At 48.0% G+C, this 21,189-nt stretch overlaps 1 protein-coding gene and 1 long non-coding RNA gene across 2 annotated transcripts in view; both read right to left on the reverse strand.

The window, feature by feature from the left end:
* Nucleotides 1-1,266: 1,266 nt before the first annotated feature.
* Nucleotides 1,267-2,436, reverse strand: LOC308486540. The gene is made up of 2 exons (XR_013991141.1): nucleotides 1,849-2,436; nucleotides 1,267-1,792 (listed from the first exon to the last, which is right to left on the reverse strand). It is a non-coding gene; the product is annotated as an uncharacterized lncRNA (long non-coding RNA).
* A 116-nt stretch (nucleotides 2,437-2,552) lies between these two features.
* The window catches only part of ASB13 (ankyrin repeat and SOCS box containing 13), a 130,604-nt gene continuing 111,967 nt past the window's right edge, over nucleotides 2,553-21,189 (reverse strand). Inside the window, exon 4 of the mRNA XM_081023219.1 lies at nucleotides 2,553-2,883. Coding sequence (XP_080879345.1) covers nucleotides 2,624-2,883 — 260 coding nt within the window. The 3' untranslated portion in view covers nucleotides 2,553-2,623. The remainder of the gene's footprint in view (nucleotides 2,884-21,189) is intronic.

The following is a 21,189-nucleotide window of genomic DNA, read 5'->3' on the forward strand; positions in this document are numbered from 1 at the left end:
CAACACTGCTAACCAATATTAAGAGTTGGGGGCCAGATTAACTGACGTGTCGTATGTCAAATACAGATTCGCACTTGTAGAATGCAGGTGGTAACTGGCTCCGCCCCTGAACCACCATTTTGCACCAGGCTCTGATAGGTGCACCTTGGAGTTTTTGTTAAACCCCCCCCCCGAAAGAATTCTGATACCCTTGCTTCCTGTTTCTGTGAAATGGGCACAGCAAAGACTTGGAAAGTTCCATGGGAAAGTGTTCTCACAAATGGGGAGTACCAGTGTAAGGGGCTGAGGGTTTCGTAAAACTCTTTTATTCCCCCTCCCCAAGCAGAGTAATGTAATGAGTTACATTTTAATTGCTTAAATGAATAAATAAATAAATCTCCATGCGTGGGAAGGGATGGAAGGTTGGCAGTTGGCGTTTGAGTTCAGCTCCCAACTTTTCTGTCACGCTCTAAAGTGACCAAGAAACAGAGCTCAGAGTAAGTCTTTGTGGACAGATGGGATTCCTCGAGAGGTAGAGAGAGGAGCTGTCTTTATGGCCGCCGTCCCTCTGACTTCTCTGGTCCGCAGGGTTTGAACAGCCAACGAAAACATCAGGTTCAGCGAGGCTATAAAAAGAGCGTTGTGACATGTATTCAGATGAAATACAATAGAAGGGCTGTGCTATTTATAGTGGCTTGCAAGCTTTTGTCTTTTGCGGTCTGCGCTGAACTCTGACGGCATCAGATATTAAACGCCCGTTTGCTTGCTCAAGGAAGAATAAAAGGGAAAGGAAAGAAGGAGTGCGTCACACGGACATGTTTTCCAAGTATACATTGGAAACGCTGGTGATAAAGATCGCCGACTCTGGCTCCCAACCCGCAAGCGACGGGTGGGAAGTGAGTAAACCAGATTGGCTGAAATCTGGTGTCTTCTCTGACCGTATTTCCGTGGGCCCCCCAAATTCCTTGGAAACTTAGCAGGCAGAGAGTCATCATCACTCAGAAGATGTCCCTTGTGACACATCGTTGTAGGAGAATCACAGAATTGTAGTCCAAACCGCTGCAGGAATACAGTGGTACCTCAGGTTACAGATGCTTCAGGTTATAGACACTTCAGGTTACAGACTCCGCTAACCCAGAAATAGTATCTCGGGTTAAGAACTTTGCTTCAGGTTGAGAACAGCAGGAGGCCCCATTAGCTAAAGTGATGCTTCAGGTTAAGAACAGTTTCAGGTTAAGAACGGACCTCCGGAACGAATTAAGTTCTTAACCCGAGTTACCACTGTAATAATAATAATAATAATAATAATTTTTATTTATACCCCGCCCTCCCCAGCCAAGGCCAGGCTCAGGGTGGCTAACAAGCAATAATAAAAACAAGTTGAATGAATACAACTTAAAAACAAGATTAAAATACAATATTAAAATATTGAAACATTAAAATATTAAAATGCAGCCTCATCACAGGAGGAGAAAGGAAAAAGAAAGAGGGGGAGGGAATCAAATTGGCTCCAAGCCAAAGGCCAGGCGGAACAACTCTGTCTTACAGGCCCTGCGGAAAGAAATCAGATCCTGCAGGGCCCTGGTCTCATGAGACAGAGCGTTCCACCAGGCAGGGGCCAGTGTTGAAAAGGCCCTGGCTCTGGTTGAGGCTAATCTAACTTCCTTAGGGCCTGGAACCTCTAGGGTGTTGCTATTTATGGACCTTAAGGTCCTCCGTGGGGCATACCGGGAGAGGCGGTCCCGTAGGTACGAGGGTCCTAGGCCGTGAGGCACTGCAGGCAACTGTTCGAAACGTGGATCGAAGCTGTAACCTTGGCGTTATCAGCACCATGCTCTAACTGTTCGAAACGTGGATCGAAGCTGTAACCTTGGCGTTATCAGCACCATGCTCTAACCAGCCTGGGTAGCCCAGCTGGTTTGAGTGCAGTGCTGATAACGCTAAGGTTGCAGGTAAAATCCCCTTATAGGACAACTGCATTTTCCTGCACTGTAGGGGTTGGACTAGATGACTCTCAGGGCCCCTTCCAACTCTGCAATTCTATGTTTCTATGAACTGAGCTATCCAAGGCAAAGTCCTCGGGGAGTTCAAAGGCAGCTCCAGGGGTTGCACCCTACCAAGGGACCCACTGCCAACACACCCGCCGAAAAGCCCTGACTTTGCTTCTCATTCATGGAATCCATGCTGCCCATTCATGGAATCCATGCAGATTTGTTGGCTGCAATAAGCCAATCAGCGCCAGAGGCTGCTCTGCCACTAGCGCCATACAATGTGGATGTCACCTCACTCATTGTCAGGGACTGGACTGAGGAGGAGCCATAAGAACATAGGAAGCTGCCGTATTCTGAGTCAGATCATTGCTCCATCTAGCTCAGTATGGCCTACACTGACTGGCAGCTGCTTTCAAGGGTTTCAGGCCGGGTTCCCTGCTACCTGGAGATACAATACAATACAATACAATACAATACAATACAATACAATACAATACAATAATATTTATTGTCATTGCCCCATACAGAACAACGAAATTGAAAATCTACACCAGGCATTCAGAAACTAACAAGCCAGCTATCCCAGCCTGGTTAGCCCCCTAAAAACTCTGATACCCCATAATTAAATACAATATACTCCCATAGAAACTACCTTACACTGCGTTTAAAACCAAAATCGCATTTGGATAGAAAGTGTTTCTCAGGCGGCTAGTCCTGGTCTTTATAACCCTGTACCTTCTTCCAGAAGGCAGAAGCTGAAAGAGATCATTTCCGGGGTGCGCACTATCCTGCGCTATCTCTGCAGCTTTCTTATGACACCTGGAAGCATAGATTTGATCCAAGGTGGGAAGAGTGCACCCAGTTATTCTCTCCGCAGTCTTTACAACCCTGGACAGCGTTGTTTTTTCCCTGGCTGTGCAGCTCCCAAACCACACACACAGACCAATAAGTTAATACACTCTCCACAGTACAATGTTAAAATGCCATCAACAGGTCCTTTGAGAGATTGTTTTTCCGGAGGATTCTCAGAAAATATAACCTCTGCTGTGCTCTCTTCATCAGGTCTATGCTGTTTCCTCCCCAGGTTAGGGTGTCTCTCAACTCCATTCCCAGAAATTGAAACACTGAGACCTGTTCCACAAACTTCCCCTCAAAGCTGCAGGATTTGAACCTGGAACCTTTATTGTGCAAGGCAGATGTTCTACAAGTGAGCAATGGCCATAGCTGTCAACTTACAGATTTGAAAATAAGGGACCAGCAGCCTCGAAAATAAGGGATCAGCAGCCAAAATAAGGGATTTTCAGAGCACAGGTATGTTCGACTTCTGAGCCCCTCCGAGCCAAAGGCAGAAAGCCCAGCCAGCAGCCAAACGAAGCCTCAAGCGGTGGTTCCCACAGCGCAGCAACCCGGCAAAGGGGATGCAGCAAGGAAAACCACCATCCCCTCTCCGCTGGGAAGCGCTGAGCAAAGGCGAGTCCCCAGGCAAGGCGGCCGATTTGATCAGCACAAGGCATGCAAGCTCCACCCCCCAGTCGTTCTTAGACTCCTTATTGGGTGAGCAACGCAGCCAAGCAACACAGCTGGAGCCTCCCTCCTCCCTGGCCAGCAGGGAGGGAGGGAGGGAGAGGAGCTGCTTCCTCTGGAACCCGGGAAATTTAAGGGACATCATCAATAAGGGACAGCAGCGGGACACGGCGCTGGGATAAGGGACTTTCCCGCCAAATAAGGGACGGTTGACAGCTATGGCTATGGCCTTTCTGGGCTCTGGATCCAAGTAACTCTCCAGGCATGAAGGCGAACTACCCCTATTCCTTCCTAGAATGGCTCCCTCCTCCTGAACCCCCTCCCAGCCAAACACTTCTGCACAATGTATTGGGAACGAGAGCCAAAAGATTTCATCCCTTTCTGGCTCATCTTTCTCTTTTTCTTCCCCTTAAACCTTCGGAGATCCCCACGGAATGCGTGGCCTTTGCTATCTCGGCGTTGGTGTTTTCGGAGCTAAACAAATATCGCCGGCCTCCTCTTTTCGATCTGGATGCCACTGGCGGCCTAAAAAGTTGGGCTCCTTCGGAGAGCCTCTCTTGCCCCAGGGCTGGAAAAATATCAACCCCAAAACAGAAACAGATGCAGAGAAGAGGGAAAGGAAAATTGGAGACAGTTCTTTATGAGAGCAGTTCATTTCGCCGGGATCATCTGGAGCCATGCTTGCCGTGCAAGGATGCTGACACAATGGCGCCTTAACCCCCGCAATCTCTGCCTGCTGCGCCTGGTTAATTGCTGCCTGGCATTTGGAGAGTCCGCCTTCGCCGCCAGTATTGTGTCCCTGTTGCAGGAACCCCCCCCCCAATCATTCAGTTTGTACAAACTTCACACACACACTACATATGCTACGCTTCTGTTATAAATTCATAGAAAATCAACCATACATCGGATCTGCACCGTTCCACTTTTATTTTACTCCATGAAGGAAGGACTACAAAATGGGGAAGGTTTGAGACAGGCCAGTCATAATCCCTTGAGCATACCAGCACATACACAGGAGCCCTGCCCACTTGCTATCCCAACCCTGATGGTCCTAGGCAGAAGACTATCAAGATCACAAAGAACTTGCATATGGGAGTGGATTCAGCATGGACTGGAACAAAGGACAATGACCAGCTCTTCGCTCTGGGGGCAGGAAACTGCAAACTCCCCTTTGTCACCTGGAAAGTACTCATGGGGAGGGAGGAAAGGAGGAACCAGCCAGGTGACAGGACACTCAGGTTACCTCCACAATTCCTCCCTCAACCCCTCCTTTTTGTGATGTAGTTGTGATGTAGTCTTAGGGGTGTAGTTTGGGGGATTAGTAACTAATAAAAGTCGGGGTCTTCTTTTGTTCTGGGCTTCCATTTTGCTTCATCTTGTTGTGGGTGGGAGTCCTGTTGTGACAGTATTCAATAAAGGCCAAGCCTATAGGCTGCTGTTTTGCTCCAAGTTATCCTGGTTGGTGTCTTTGTTTTTGTCCAAGGGAGCCCTCGGATTTTTCCGTTAACATCCCGACAGATGGAGAGCTTCAGAGCTGTTCTCTGCATCACGGAAGGGGGAAATCCATCACGCTCCCGATGTTGACGGACTCCGGTTCTTGTCAGCCCTAGAAAGCATGGCCCAGGGTCCAAGGGGTGGAGGGAGTTGTGGTCTAACAACTTTGGGGGAGGCACAGGTTCCTCACCCCCAGCTGCACATCATGCTTGGGAGACCCAACACGGTAGCTGAGTCGGTGGAGCAGGAGATTCTTAATCTCAGGGTTGAGGGTTCGAGCCCCATGTTGGGCAAAAGATTCCTGCACTGCATGGGGTTGAACTAGATGACCCTTGGGGTCCCTTGCAACTCTACAGTTCTATGATTCTATGATTTTCCATCATCCTTGGCCTTGCAGGCTGGAGGGTGATGGGAGGTGGAGTCCAACAACATCTGGAGTTATAATTTCTTCCTCCTCTTCTTCGTCTTCTTCCTCCTCCTCCTCTTCTTTTTTCAAAATTTTTTTATTGAGTTTCCCACAATTCCCACATAACAAATATGACATAGAAAAAGACAAAAAAAAAAAAACCCCCAAAGGGGGAAAAAATACAATACTAAAAAACAAAAACAAAACAACAATAAAAAGCAACCTTAATCCCATATCCCTTAAAAGCCCAATTTTATTTACATTGTTAACTGACTTCCCCAAATCCCTCCCTTCCGAATTTCATTGTATCTGCATGTAACAGTTTCCAATATCATCTTAAACTAAAAATATTTCCTGCTATTCCTCCTCCTCCTCTTCTTCTCCTCCTCCAATCTTCCATTCTTGGGCAAGGTGATTGAGCGGGTGGTTGCTGAACAACTCCAGGCACGCCTGGAAGAAGCGGACCGTTTGGATCCCTTCCAGTCGGGATTCAGGCCTCATCATGGGACTGAAACTGCCTTGGTCACACTGGTTGATGATCTCCGGCGGGCTAGGGACAAAGGTGAGAGCTGTTTCCTAGTTCTGCTGGATCTCTCAGCGGCGTTTGATACCATCGACCATAACATCCTTCTGGACCACCTAGAGGGGCTGGGAGCTGGGGGCACTGTCATACAGTGGTTCCGCTCCTTCCTCCTGGGCCGTGTCCAGAAAGTGGTGGTGGGGGATGAGTGTTCAGACCTCTGGGCTCTCATTTGTAGGGTGCCTCAGGGCTCCATCCTCTCCCCCATGCTTTTCAACATCTACATGCAGCCGCTGGGAGAGATCATCGGGGGTTTGGGCTGGGTGTCCATCAATGTGCGGATGATACCCAGCTCTACCTCTCTTTCTTTCTTTCTTTCTTTCTTTTTTTTAACTTTTAACGTCTGCTTTTATTTATTTTATTTTTTTAAATGATATTTATTAAAGTTTCAAAGAAAAAAGTTACATACATAAAAAGAAAAGAAAAGAAAAGAAAAGAACCAGTGAAGGCGGTGAAGGTCCTGTGTGAGTGCCTGGAGGCGGTTGGAGGATGGATGGTGGCTAACAGATTGAGGTTGAATCCTGACAAGACAGAAGTACTGTTTTTGGGGGACAGGAGGTGGGCAGGTGTGGAAGACTCCCTGGTCCTGAATGGGGTAACTGTGCCCCTGAAGGACCAGGTGCGCAGCGTAGGAGTCATTTTGGACTCACAGCTGTCCATGGAGGTGCAGGTCAATTCTGTGTCCAGGGCAGCTGTTTACCAGCTCCATCTGGTACGCAGAATGAGACCCTATCTGCCCACGGACTGTCTTGCCAAAGTGGTGCATGCTCTGGTTATCTCCTGCTTGGACTACTGCAATGCGCTCTACGTGGGGCTACCTTTGAAGGTGACCTGGAAACTACAACTAATCCAGAATGTGGCAGCTAGACTGGTGACTGGGAGCGGCCGCTGAGACCACATAACACCGGTCTTGAAAGACCTACATTGGCTCCCAGTATGTTTCTGAGCGTAATTCAAAGTCTTGGTGCTGACCTTTAAAGCCCTAAAAGACCCAGTATACCTGAAGGAGCGTCTTCACCTCCATTGTTCTGCCCAGACGCTGAGGTCCAGCTCCAAGGGCCTTTTGGCGGTTCCCTCATTGCGAGGAGCCAAGCTACAGGGAACCAGGCAGAGGGCCTTCTCGGTGGTGGCACCCGCCCTGTGGAACGCCCTCCCACCAGATGTCAAAGAGAAGAACAATGACCAGGCTTTTAGAAGACATCTGAAGGCAGCCCTGTTTAGAGAAGCTTTTAATGTTTAACAGACTACTGTATTTTGTTACTTTGGTGGAAGCCGCCCAGAGTGGCGGGGTATAAATAATAAATTCTTCTTCCTCCTCCTCCTCCTCCTCCTCCTCCTCCTCCTCCTCCTCCTCCTCCTCTTCTATGTATACCTCACCCTTTTCCCTAGCAGGGACTCAAGCCAGCTTACAAATAAAAAGGTAACAGCTAAAAGCATAGAAAACAACAACAGCAGTATTTTAAAAACTGTGTAAGTAGCTTTAATTCTATTAATGTTCACTTTTTAATTATTGTCATTATTTTCTGTGTTTCTAGCTGTTTCTGTTTCGTATGCAAGCTGTAATATCTATTATTCATTCATCCATTTCATTTTTCCATTCGCTCATTATATTTCTGATATTTTTTATGCCGCTTTCCATTGTGATTCATTTGTGAATCACGAAGCAGCTCACAAGCAGCGATAACATAATAGAACATCGCAAACGCAACATAAATCGTATGGAATGATTAACAAGTTCTCAGTAAAACCATTACAAATCATCCGTAGAACAATGACGTTCTGTAAAACAACAAGAAGAATAAGCTAAACAGAACAATTACAACAAAAGTCATATTGTAAGGGTCACAATGTGCCATGGCATTCACAATCAATATTAAAAACATACAGATAATTACAATAAAAACAGTGCCAGCACTTTCATTATCAGCAGTCAGTTCCCGCAAGACTGTTGGAACAAGCAGGTCTTCTATTTATTTATTTATTTATAGTTTTTTATTAGTTTTTTTAACATACCATTTCCAACAGTAATTAAACATACTTTTACATCTTATTCAAATTTTTGACTTCCATCAATCCTGTCTGAAAATTTTCCAGTCTAATCTCTTAGTATGCATTTCTTATCTTCCCTATTACATTTCAAACTCATAACCAATAACTCTATCTTTTTCTACTTTGTAACACTTCATATATTTCTCCTTACGGAACTTCTCATAGTCTTACTAGCGTAATTTGTTGATTACAGTTGCTCTTCAAGTAATTCATATACTTCTTCCAATCTTCTGCAAATCTCTGGTCCCGCAGGTTTCGAATCCTTCCTATCATTTTGTCCAGTTCTGCATAGTCCATTAACTTTGTCTGCCATTCTTCTTTTGTCGGAATTTCTTCTTGTTTCCATTTCTGGGCTAACAATACTCTTGCCGCAGTTGTTGCATATAAAAACATCTTGCCTATTAATGTCCTGACCTATAATACCAAGTAAAAATGCTTCATTTTAAAATATACATTTTAAAATATACATTTTAAAAAATGTATATTTCAACATCTTTTTCATCTCATTATATATCATTTCCCAGAAGTTCTTTACTTTTTTACATTCCCACCACATATGATAAAATGTTCCTTCTTTTTCTTTACATTTCCAACATTTATTATTTGTCTTAAACATTTTAGCTAGTTTCACTGGTGTAATATACCATCTATACAACATTTTCATCATATTCTCTTTCAAAGCATTACAGGCTGTAAATGAACAAGCAGGTCTTCTTCACCCGCCAGCAGAAAGATAGCAAGGAGGGAGCCAGTCTGGATTCTCTAGGGAGGGAGTTCCAGAATTTTCCGGGAGGAGCCATCACCGAGAAGGCCTTCTCTTGCATCCCCACCAAGCATGCACATGAAGGTGGCAGGACCAAAAAAAGGGCATCCCCCCAAAATCTCAGAACCCAGGCAGGTATATATGGGGGGAAAACAGTCTTTCAGATAGCTTGGACCTAAGTCATATTGGTTAGGTTAGTACTGTTGACTCTGACTGGCAGTGGCTCTTCAGGATCTCATCAGGCAGCAGGATTGAACCTAGAACCCAGAAACCTGCCGTACATTGAGTCAGACTAGCATAGTACTACCCTGGCTGGCAGCATCACTCCAGGGCACCTGTCATAGTGACCTCCAGGTATTGGACCCCATTTTCCACCACCCCTGACTATTGGCTAAATGGGCAGGAACTGATGGGAGTTGGAGTCCAATATCTGTCACCCCGTTACCTAACCCTGGCATTGTGAAGTGTGACGTGGTACAAGACCTGACTGTACAATTTCAGACCATGGGTAGTTTTCAGGGCTGGTCCTACTCAGAGTAGACCAATTGAAATCAACGAAACTGTTATCTACGGTGAGTCTGCTCTGAACAGGACACAACTCATAGTTTAGTTGTCCCTTTTGTTGTTGTTTAGTCGTTTAGTCGTGTCCGACTCTTCGTGACCCCCTGGACCAGAGCACGCCAGGCACTCCTGTCTTCCACTGCCTCCCGCAGTTTGGTCAAACTCATGCTGGTAGCTTCCAGAACACTGTCCACCCATCTCGTCCTCTGTCGTCCCCTTCTCCTTGTGCCCTCCATCTTTCCCAACATCAGGGTCTTTTCCAGGGAGTCTTCTCTTCTCATGAGGTGGCCAAAGTCTTGGAGCCTGAGCTTCAGGATTTGTCCTTCCAGTGAGCACTCAGGGCTGATTTCCTTCAGAATGGAGAGGTTTGATCTTCTTGCAGTCCATGGGACTCTCAAGAGTCTCCTCCAGCACCACAATTCAAAAGCATCCATTCTTCGACGATTAGCCTTCTTTATGGTCCAGCTCTCAATTCCATACAGTTGTCCCTTAAAAAGGGTAAAGGGATCCCTGACCATTAGGTCCAGTCATGGCCGACTCTGGTCTTACGGCGTTCATCTCGCTTTACTGGCCGAGGGAGCCAGCGTACAGCTTCCGGGTCATGTGGCCAGCATGACTAAGCCACTTCTGGCAAACCAGAGCAGCTCACGGAAACGCTGTTTCCCTTCCCGCCAGAGTGGTACCTATTTATCTACTTCCACTTTGACATGCTTTCGAACTGCTAGGTTAGCAGGAGCAGGGACCGAGCAACGGCAGCTCATCCCGTTGCAGGGATTCGAACCGCTGACCTTCTGAGCGGCAAGCCCTAGGCTCTGTGGTTTAACCCACAGCGCCACCCGCGTCCCTAAGTTGCCTCTTACCCATGTGAAAAAAGCTGCCTATTCCCGGTAAGCTAGCACATCAGCCAGAAGCCTTTGCAAAACCTCGCACTCTCTCGTGCTAGATTTCTACATGCAAAGAGGAGGATTTGTGGGGGTTTAAAAAAATAAATCTGGGAGGGCATTCAGAAATTCAAGCCCTACCTGCAGCCTGATGCAGCGCAGCTCTGCTAGCCGGTCCTGCGAAACTTGCATAACAAGTCTCTGACTAGCTTGTGTAACATGTCTAAGAAATAAGAGTGCTTAGGAGATCAAAGACGCTGGAAGATTTACTCCTTGGCCTCCCACTTGGAGATGTTTGCAAGTCCCTTTGCTGATAAGATCTCTCACATCTCCTTGTTCTCAGAATCTGTACACGAGGCACCCTCAGCCTTTGTTGAAGTTGCTTGGAGGAGTTGCAGTTTATTGTGGCTTGAAGGCATTGGCAGGATTAAATTTTTTTTGCAGTTTATTTGGAGAGAGAGAAAGAAAGAGAGAGATAAGGATGCAGAAGTTTTTTTGGGGGGCCGCCGGTAGCTCCCCTACCTGTTCCTCTCGATTCTGCCAGGTGACCCTGATACATTTTGGCTCCTGAGGTGAATGACAAAACGGTGCTTTTCCTCCCCACCAGGGGAAAAGCGGCGAGTGCAGATCTCAGGAACGAGTAGGGAATAGCGATCTACATCAGGATCTGCTGCCTCTCTAGATCCTGCCACCTGAGGCAATTGCCTCAGCTCGCCTCAAGGAAGAGAACCAATAAAAATAATAATAAATTTTATTTATATCCCGCCCTCCCCAGCCGAAGCTGGGCTCAGGGCGGCTAACAACAATCAAAATAATCCAACATTCTAAAAACATTTCATTATCAAAATTAATTAAAATCAAATTGGTGGCAACCATTAAGCAAAATTCTGTGCAGATTGCCAGAGGAGGGGGTCAGGCTGCGCCCTGACCAAAGGCCTGGTGGAACAGCTCTGTCTTGCAGGCCCTGCGGAAAGATGTCAAGTCCCGCAGGGCCCTAGTCTCTTGTGACAGAGCGTTCCACCAGATTGGAGCCGCAGCCGAGAAAGCCCTGGCTCTAGTTGAGGCCAGCCTAACCTCTCTGTGGCCTGGGATCTTCAGGATGTTTTTATTTGCAGACCGTAAGTTCCTCTGTGGGACATACCAGGAGAGGCGGTCCCGTAGGTACGAGGGTCCTAGGCCGTATAGGGCTTTAAAGGTTAAAACCAGCACCTTAAACCTGATCCTGTACTCCACCTGGAGCCAGTGCAGTTGGTATAGCACCGGATGAATGTGATCACACAGCGAAGACCTCGTAAGGAGTCTTGCTGCAGCATTCTGCACCCGCTGGAGTTTCTGGGTCAGTCTCAAGGGCAGCCCCACGTAGAGCGAGTTACAATAATCCAGTCTGGAGGTGACCGTCGCGTGGATCACAGTGGCTAGGTCAGGGCGAGAGAGGTAAGGAGCCAACTGCTTAGCTTGGCGGAGATGGAAAAATGCCGCCTTTGTTATAGCTGCAATCTGCACCTCCATAGAGAGGGAGGTATCGAAGATTACACCCAAACTCTTAATGGACGATGCTGGCACTAATTGCACCCCCGCAAGAGATGGGAGTTGCCCCCTCAATCCCATATCGTCCCATCCCAGCCAGAGGACCTCTGTCTTCGAAGGATTTAACTTCAACCGGCTCCCACGTAACCATCCAGCCACAGCTTCCAAGCATCTGATCAGTGTGTCTGGGGCCGAGTCAGGATGGCCATCCATCAACAGATAGAGTTGGGTGTCATCAGCATACTGATGGCAACCCAGCCCAAAACTCTGGAAAAGCTGGGCGAGGGGGCGCATAAAGATGTTGAAAAGCATCGGGGAGAGAATCGCACCCTGAGGCACTCCACACACCAAGGAGTGGCGCGATGACAATTCCCCCCCAAGCGCCACCCTCTGTCCCCAACCAGAGAGAAACGAGCGCAGCCATTGAAGGACTGTGCCCTGGATCCCCACGTTGGCAAGGCGGTGGTCCAGGAGTTCATGATCGACCATGTTGAAGGCTGCTGACAGGTCTAGAAGAATCAGCAGCCCCGACCCGCCTCGATCCAGCTGCCTGCGGAGATCATCTGTTAGGGCGACCAGAGCCATCTCGGTCCCATGACCAGCGCGGAAGCCGGACTGGAATGGATCCAGAGCCGATGTTTCATCCAGAAACCTACCAAGCTGTTCAGCAACCGCTCTCTTAATCACCTTACCCAGGAATGGAAGATTCGAAACCGGGCGGTAATTGGAAAGATCTAAGGGATCTAATGATGTTTTCTTTAAGAGTGGGCGCACCACTGCCTCCTTCAGTTCCCCTGGGAATATCCCGGTGCCAAGGGACAAATTGATGATATCCCCCAGGGGGGCCCGCACCTCGTCTGGACACGCTCTAATCAGCCATGACGGGCACGGGTCAAGAGGACAGGTGGTGGGCTTTCCAGCTCGGAGGAGTCTGTCCACATCGGCTGGGGATATCCGGTCAAAGTGGTCCAATACTGGACCCAAGGACAGTCGAGGGGCCTCCAGTTCCTTTATTGTATCCAAATTGGCAGGGAGGTCATGGCGGAGCAACAGGACCTTCTCCGCAAAAAAGCTCGCAAATGCCTCACAGCTGTGTGTCAAATGGTTATTTAAATTTGGCTGTCCTTCAAGGGACGTTAAAGACCTAATTATACTAAATAATTGCGCCGGGCGAGAGCTAGCGGAGGCAATGGAGGCCGAGAAGTAGGACTTCTTAGCGGCCTTCACTGCCATCTCGTAGGTTTTCATAAAAACCCTATAAGATGTTCTTGAGGCTCCGTCACGGGCACCCCGCCATACTCGCTCTAGCCGTCTGAGGTCCCGCTTCATTTTCTGGAGCTCCTCGGTAAACCAGGGAGCCCGGTTCCTGCGGGGTCGCAGAGGGCGCCTAGGTGCGATCTCATCGATGGCTGCTAGGAGCTGGATATTCCAGCCCTCAACAAGCTCAGTCAATGAGTCGCCAGGGGGAGCAAGGTCCCGCAAGGCCTGGCGGAATCTATCAGGGTCCATCCGCCTCTGCGGGCGAGCCCAAATCGGCTCGCCACCTAAGCAGGGTGGGGGTGGAAAATCAATCCTGGCTTTCAGAGCGAAGTGATCAGACCATGGCACCTTCATCGAAGGAGACATGCTCACATCTATACCGACGCCAAAGATCAGATCCAGCGTGTGGCCTGCTTGATGTGTGGGACCCAAAACAAACTGGGAGAGCCCTAGTGTTGCCATGGAAGATACCAGGTCCAGAGCCTGTGAGGAGGGAGTGGCATCAGCATGGATGTTGAAGTCCCCCAATACCAATAGGCTAGGGAACTCCAAGGCCCAGCCGGCCACCGCCTCCAGCAGGCCTGACAGGGTGGCTGCTGGTGCGCTAGGTGGCCGGTACACCAGCCAGACAGCCAAGCTCTCCTCGGAGCCCCACACTAGGCCAACACATTCAATGCCAGGGATCGATGGCGATGGTAGAGCCCTGAAAGGACAATCTTCCCGGATTAATAATGCCACCCCTCCCCCCCCCGGCCCACTGGTGGAGGACGGAGAAACCCGGGGGCGCCATCTCTCGTAAGGTAACAGTTTCCCCAAGGTGATCAAGTGTCTGGAAACCAAGTCTTATGAGGAACAGTTGAAGGAGCTAGGTGTGTTTAGTCAGGAAAAGAGGAGACAGGTTACATCAGGGGTTGGCAAGATTTACCTTACCTGGGCAGTTCACTCCAGCAGAGATCCCTCTGTGGACCAGATCACGCGTGTGTGTGAGTGCCCGCGCCGGCAATTTCTGGGGTCTGCGTCTGCGCAGACATGATTTTCGGCGTCTACGCAGACACGATTTCCTGCGCCGCAGAAGCGAGTCCCCGCGCCACACGGGTTTAGCACAGTATGAGGGGACTCGCTGAGCAGGCGGCTCGGGGGCCAGTTAAATGACCCCCGTGGGCTGCTTGTGCCCCATGTGCCTTAGGTTGCCTCAGGCAGCAAAATGTCTTTGGCTGGCCTCTCCTCAGGCAGCCATGTTTTGTAGGAACCCCGCAACCAGCATGACTGAAATATACTCAGAGTCAAGAGTGGATTTCATGCTCTTTATTCAGCTCATAGTGGTGAGGAGGAATGAATGTTCCCCCAAAGTATCTGCTTTATATACATTATTTACACAATGGGCCCCATGTGATTGGCTAATTCTGGAATTCTCCTGTAGGCCAATCAGGTTGTGGATTCACGTCCATCTGGACCTGGATTGGGTGGCTCCTGCGGACCAATCATACTGCTGCATTGTTCTAGGACCAATCAGACTGCTGCATTCTGAATCCTATTGTTCTAGGACCAATCAGACTGCTGCACTTTGGATCCTATTGTTCTAGGACAAATCAAACTGCTGCATTTTGGATCCTATTCAACTCAGTACATAACAATGACGATTCAAGTCGATGAGAATGAAAGGGATCCTTTGCTATCCTCTCCTAGCCCTCCTTCAGAGACCTTGGGCTAATATTTCTCTCTTAATTCAGGCGAGCCGGTTCACAGCTGTTTGACTTCTTAATGGAAACCAGGTCCGAGGCCTGGTCTGTCAGGGCGCGTTTTTCGATCTCAGATGTGCCGGCGGGGAGACGGTTGCGTAGCTGGGAATGTTCTGGCTCCACATCAAAGGGGCTTTCAGAAAGCAGATCAGAGCCGCAACCTCCGAGCCGGCTTGATTCAATCTCGCTTCCTCCTGCTCAGGTTGACTTCAAATGATCCCTGCTGCGTGCGATGGAGGACGGCTGTGATCTGCTCCCGCCCCAGGCTCCTAACTGCTTCTCCCAGATCAACCTTGAGCTCGAAACATCTGCTCTGAGGGTCTTGCACCCCCTGAAGCTTCAAGACTTAGAGCCTGAGGAGCAGATTCTCTCTGAAACCAGCCAGAGTTTCAGAGTTTAATATTTTTGTTGTTCTCCTTTATATATTCAATAAATTTATTCCAATTGTTATTGTATCTTTGGTCCTCTTGGTCCCGGATCCTTACTGTCAAATTGGCAAGTTCTGCAAAATCTATCATCTTCACCTGCCACTCCTGGATGGTTGGTAAATCTTGCTACTGCATTTCTTTCTTTTTTATTTTGTTGTTTAGTCCTTTAGTCGTGTCCGACTCTTCGTGACCCCTGGACCAGAGCACGCCAGGCACTCCTGTCTTCCACTGCCTCCCGCAGTTTGGTCAAACTCATGTTTGTCTCTTCGAGAACACTGTCCACCCACCTCCTCCTCTGTCGTCCCCTTCTCCTTGCGCCCTCCATCTTTCCCAACATCAGGGTCTTTTCCAGGGAGTCTTCTCTTCTCAGGAGGTGGCCAAAGTATTGGAGCCTCAGCTTCACGATCTGTCCTTCCAGTTAGCACTCAGGGCTGATTTCCTTCAGAATGGAGAGGTTGGATCTTCTTGCAGTCCATGGGACTCTCAAGAGTCTCCTCCAGCACCAGAATTCAGAAGCATCCATTCTTCCGCGATCAGCCTTCTTTATGGTCCAGCTCTCACTTCCATACATCACTACTGGGAAAACTATGGCTTTAACTATACGGACCTTTGTTGGCAAGGTGATGTCTCTGCTTTTTAAGATGCTGTCTAGGTTTGTCATTGCTTTTCTCCCAAGGAGCAGGCGTCTTTTAATTTCGTGACTGCTGTCACCATCTGCAGTGATCATGGAGCCCAAGAAAGTAAAATCTCTCACTGCCTCCATTTCTTCCCCTTCTATTTGCCAGGAGGTGATGGGACCAGTGGCCATGATCTAAGTTTTATTTAATACTTTTTATTAAATTTTCTGGTTTTTAAAATTATTATTAAAGCTTCATTGCAGAACAATTTACATACTACATAAAAAACAACACAAACAAACCAATACTATACCCTCATAACAACTGAACACTAACTAACAACGTATCATTTGACATCTCACACACTTTTGACTTCTGAGTCACCCCATTGTACTTTTTACACATTATTGGTCTATTCGCACTTCCTTATTTTTTAACTGTCACAAGGAGATTTTTGCTTTTATGATTTCCTTAGTATTCAAGGTTCAATCTAGACCTGTCAGAAGATTTGCATTACCACACTTTTTTAGATATTCTTTGAATATTGCCCAATCTTTACTCACTTTCTGATTTGAGTTTCCTCTTAATCTCTCAGTCATTTTTGCAAGTTCTAAATACAGTCCTGCCTCGGGTTACAGACGCTTCAGGTTGCATTTTTTCGGGTTGAAGACCGCCAAAACCCGGAAGTACTGGAACGGGTTACTTCCGGGTTTTGGCAGTCACGCATGCGCAGAAGTGCTAAATTACGCTTTGCGCATGCGCAAATGCGCCGAATCGCAACCTGCGCGTGCGCAGACGCGGCGCTCCAAGTTGCGGGTGCTGCAGGTTGTGGACGCTGCGGGTTGCGAACGTGCATCCCACACGGATCACGTTCGCAACCCGAGCGTCCACTGTATTCTATTATCTTCGCCTGCCAGTCAATTTTGGTGGTCAACTTTCCAATTTTTTGCTATTAAAATTCTGGCCGCTGTGGTTGCATACATAAAAAAAGTTATTTTTAAATTTTTTTGGGTGGACATAATGCCTAACAGAAAGGCTTCTGGATTTTTTTGAAGGAGAATTTAAAAACCTTTTTGAGTTTGTTATATATTATGTCCCAGAATTCTCATATCTTCACGCAGTCCCACCATTGATTTGCAATTTTGATTACTCATTTAAACATCCTTAAAAATATCAATGACTTCCCCTCTTCTCTTTCCATGCTTCATTTTGCATATCATAAATCCCCGAATATTTTACATAAACTAAACCATTCAGTCTTCGATTATTACATCCATCCAAACTTATTTACACTGCTGAATTTATATTTATGCTGCCAACGTTTTCAGGTGTACACAATTTCCCCCCATGTATTCAATAAACATTTTCCAATCTTCTCTAAACATATGTTCTTCTTGTTCTCTTATTCTATATGTTAAGTCTGCAAGCTGCGCATATTCCATCAGCTTCAGTTGCCATTATTCTTTGGTTGAGATCTCGCTCATTTTCCATTTGGGGCTAACAAAACACGGGCTGCTGTAGTGGCGTACATAAATAACCTTTTTTAACACCTGGGAATTTCCGTCTGAATTATACCCAGCAAAAAGGATTCTGTTTTTTTAAACAAGCACTTTTAAACATTTTTTTTCAATTCATTATAGATTATTTCCCAATACGCTTTTACCCTTTTACAGGTCCGCCACATATGAAAGAATGTTCCCATTTCTTGTAACTTGAAACCAGGAGTTCGGTTCCTTACCCTTTGGAGCAGGAGAAAACAAGCTTGCTCCATCCTCCGTGTGACATATTGAGATATTGGAAGATGACTCTCCTATCTCCTCTCAGTCTCATCTTTTCCAGGCTAATCAGCCCAGCTCCTTCAACCATTCCTCATCAGGCTTAGTTTCTAAACCCTTTATCATCTTTGTCGTCCTCCTCTGCACTCGTTCCAGGTTGTCAACATCCTTCTTAAATTGTGGTGTCCAGAACTGAACACAGGACACAAGATGTGGTCCATCCAAGACAGAATAGAGGGGTACATGAGCCCACAAATGGTTTCTGAAAGACCTAAAATCTTCCCTGGTGTGAGAAAGTCCTGGGTTTGCATCTGCGGCCACATTGTTCTTTCTTTTATCAGATCAAAATGATCAGACAACAGCAAAGGTTGCTAGGTTTATCGAGAGTGCAATGAGATTAAGGGCCACTATCTGAACGATTGAATTCTGGTGCTGGAGGAGACTCTGGAGAGTCCCATGGACTGCAAGAAGATCAAACCTCTCCATTCTGAAGGAAATCAGCCCTGAGTGCTCACTGGAAGGACAGATCCAGAAGCTGAGGCTCCAAGACTTTGGCCACCTCATGAGAAGAGAAGACTCCCTGGAAAAGACCCTGATGTTGGGAAAGATGGAGTGCACAAGGAGAAGGGGACGACAGAGGATGAGATTGTTGGACAGTGTTCTCGAAGCTACCAGCATGAGTTTGACCAAACTGCGGGAGGCAGTGGAAGACAGGAGGGCCTGGCGTGCTCTGGTCCAGGGGGTCACGAAGAGTCGGACACGACTAAATGACTAAACCACAACAACAACATCTGAACGATAATCTTGGCCATTTGATTGCCCTTTTTACCCATTGTTGTCTTTTTATTTGTATATATTGCTTGTTTTATGTTGCTATGGCCGTTGGCTAATGCGAACAAAGATTATCTATCTATCTATCCTGGGTTTGCATACAAATACCAGCTATACCATCACCGCCATAGTGGTTTAGAAACATAGTGAATTCAGTAGATTTGCCTAAATGCAAATTCAACTCACATCCCCCCCCCCCGTTCAATTCCTATGGGGAGGGGTGGAAGACCACAAATTTCAGCTTCGATGATGTGAAATATTGTAAAATCAACATGGAAAACACAACAAACCAACAACCTTGTTTTCAGGAGTGACAAATATCTAAATATAGAGTTTCCAAAAATATGGCATTTTTGCAGAAATTATCCGGAGGGGAAAAGGAGAGAAAAACAAGCTCCCTTTTATTTTTAGACCTCGTTTTCCAAGCTCCTGTTCTTTCTAATTTTGGGATGTTTTATTAGCGAAGCCTTTTTGACGTGGGTTCGAGTCGAATTCTTCCGAATACATCACCATGAAAGGTTCCCGGTAAACGTTTGCTGCTTTCAATGTGGATAGCGAAAAGGGGTGGGGGTGGGGGTAAGTATTATGGACTGCATCCAGAAATGACAACCTTGTTCCAAGAAATTGTTTCGTTTATTTTTGGTGGCATCAGTCCTTGTGAGTTTTGTTTGGGTGGCTGTCCTGGACAGATTAATCCCATGAGAAGTGGAGAAGTGGAAAAGTGATTTAAGGGCCACCCAGAGGGATTTTTTAATTTTTTTTGCGTCGCCTCCCTTGAGACTGCAATGCTGGTGCCAAAATGCATTGTGGGAAGAGAACGGATTAAAACGTTGCAGACTACAGCATCAGAAAAGCAAAATTACGGCACAGTGATGTCCAGGACCTGGCTAGAGCGCAAGCAGGACACGGCGATGCTGCCGGTTTGTGGTTTACAAAGGAATATTGGAAGCTGCCCTATATCAAAGCAGACCATTGGCCCATCCAGCGCAGTATTTCCCACACTGATTGGCAGCAGCTCTTCAGAGTTCAGGCAGAGGACATTCCCAGCCCGACTGCAGACAGAGCCGTCTTTCCCATTGGGTTTACTGGTGCGTTACGCCAGGGCGCCGGCCTCTCAGGGGCGCCCCAGCGAGTGGTCGACAACTTTGGGAAACGGGGGGGAGGGGGGACGGACACACCGGAGGGATTTTTGCACCATAAGAGAAGCAGGCAGGTGGATTTAGGCCCCATCTGCAGTATACGTTTAAAGCGCCGTTATACCCCTTTATGGTCCAGTGAGAGCTGTACAATAAGGAAGGCTGATCGCCGAAGAATTGATGCTTTTGAATTCTGGTGCTGGAGGAGACTCTTGAGAGTCCCATGGACTGCAAGAAGATCCAACCTCTCCATTCTGAAGGAAATCAGCCCTGAGTGCTCACTGGAAGGACAGATCCTGAAGCTGAGGCTCCAAGACTTTGGCCACCTCATGAGAAGAGAAGACTCCTGGAAAAGACCCTGATGTTGGGAAAGATGGAGGGCACAAGGAGAAGGGGATGACAGAGGATGAGATGGTGGGACAGTGTTCTCGAAGCTAGCAGCTTGAGTTTGACCAAACTGCGGGAGGCAGTGGAAGACAGGAGTGCCTGGCGTGCTCTGGTCCAGGGGTCACAAAGAATCGGACACGACTAAACGACTAAACAACAACAACAATACCCCTTTAAACAGCCATAGAGTCTCCCAGAGATGCCCATTCCTCGCAAAAAGCTACAGTTCCCAGAGTTTCATGCGAAGATTGTTAAACCACTTTGAGAGACAGCATGGTGCAGTGGTTAGGGTGTCAAACTGGGACCAGGGTTCGAATCCCTGCTCGTCCACAAAGCTCACCGGATGACCTGGGGCCAATCGCTACATCTCAACCTGACCTCCCTCACAGGGTTCTTGTGGGGATTTCATGAGAGGTAGAATCAGGCGCGCCACTTTGAGCTCCTGGGGGGGGGGAGGGGGGCTATGAGTGCGAGAAATAAATCATAAATAAAAATGGTATCTGTGCTGGTCTTGAGGGTTAACCGTGCAGCGAGTTCCGAGTCCAGTCCGAGGTCGAGGGTGCGGTATGGAGGCTGTCCGTCAAAGCTGAAGCGGGGTCCAAGGTAGGGAGTCAGGTGGGGGCAGGAACTCTGACGGAAGAGCAGGACAGGGTGCAGGCAGGAACAGGCTACCAACAATGTTGCTCCCGCAACCTGGGACTGGGGCTGGCTGGCTTTTATCTGCCCCGGGGCATAGGGTGGCCCCGATCCTCAGGTGACTCGCCTCTCCTGGGCTGCAGGCGAGCCCTCCTCTTGCGAGAACTTAGTTCCCTCCGCCTCTCTGCCCTGAGCCTCTGCAGCTCAGGAGAGGCTGGAGGGTTACTGGACCCAGAGGCAACCTCCTCTTCCCCTGACGGGGCTGAGAGTGGAGCACCTGCAGGCAATGCGTCCTCCATCACCTCAGGAGCCAGAGCAGACTCAGCTGGTGCCTGCACCTGAGGACCCAGCACAGGTGAGGACCCTTCAGGCTCAAGCCCCAGCCCCAGCTCAGCTGGTTCTGGAGGCGGGGACTCCTTTGCAGGCTGGGATCCCTCAGGTTTAGCCTCCGAGTCCAAATCCCAGGCCATCACAGTATCTCTGTTTGAGGAATAGGTAAAGGGACCCCTGACCATTAGGTCCAGTCGCAGACGACTCTGGGGTTGCGGCGCTCATCTCGCTTTACTGGCCGAAGTAGCTGTCATTTGTCCTCAGACATCTTCTGGGTCATGTGACCAAGGAAATG

The sequence above is a fragment of the Podarcis pityusensis genome (genome assembly GCF_964106645.2).
Source record: "Podarcis pityusensis genome assembly, chromosome: 10".
Taxonomy (NCBI): Eukaryota; Metazoa; Chordata; class Lepidosauria; order Squamata; family Lacertidae; genus Podarcis; species Podarcis pityusensis.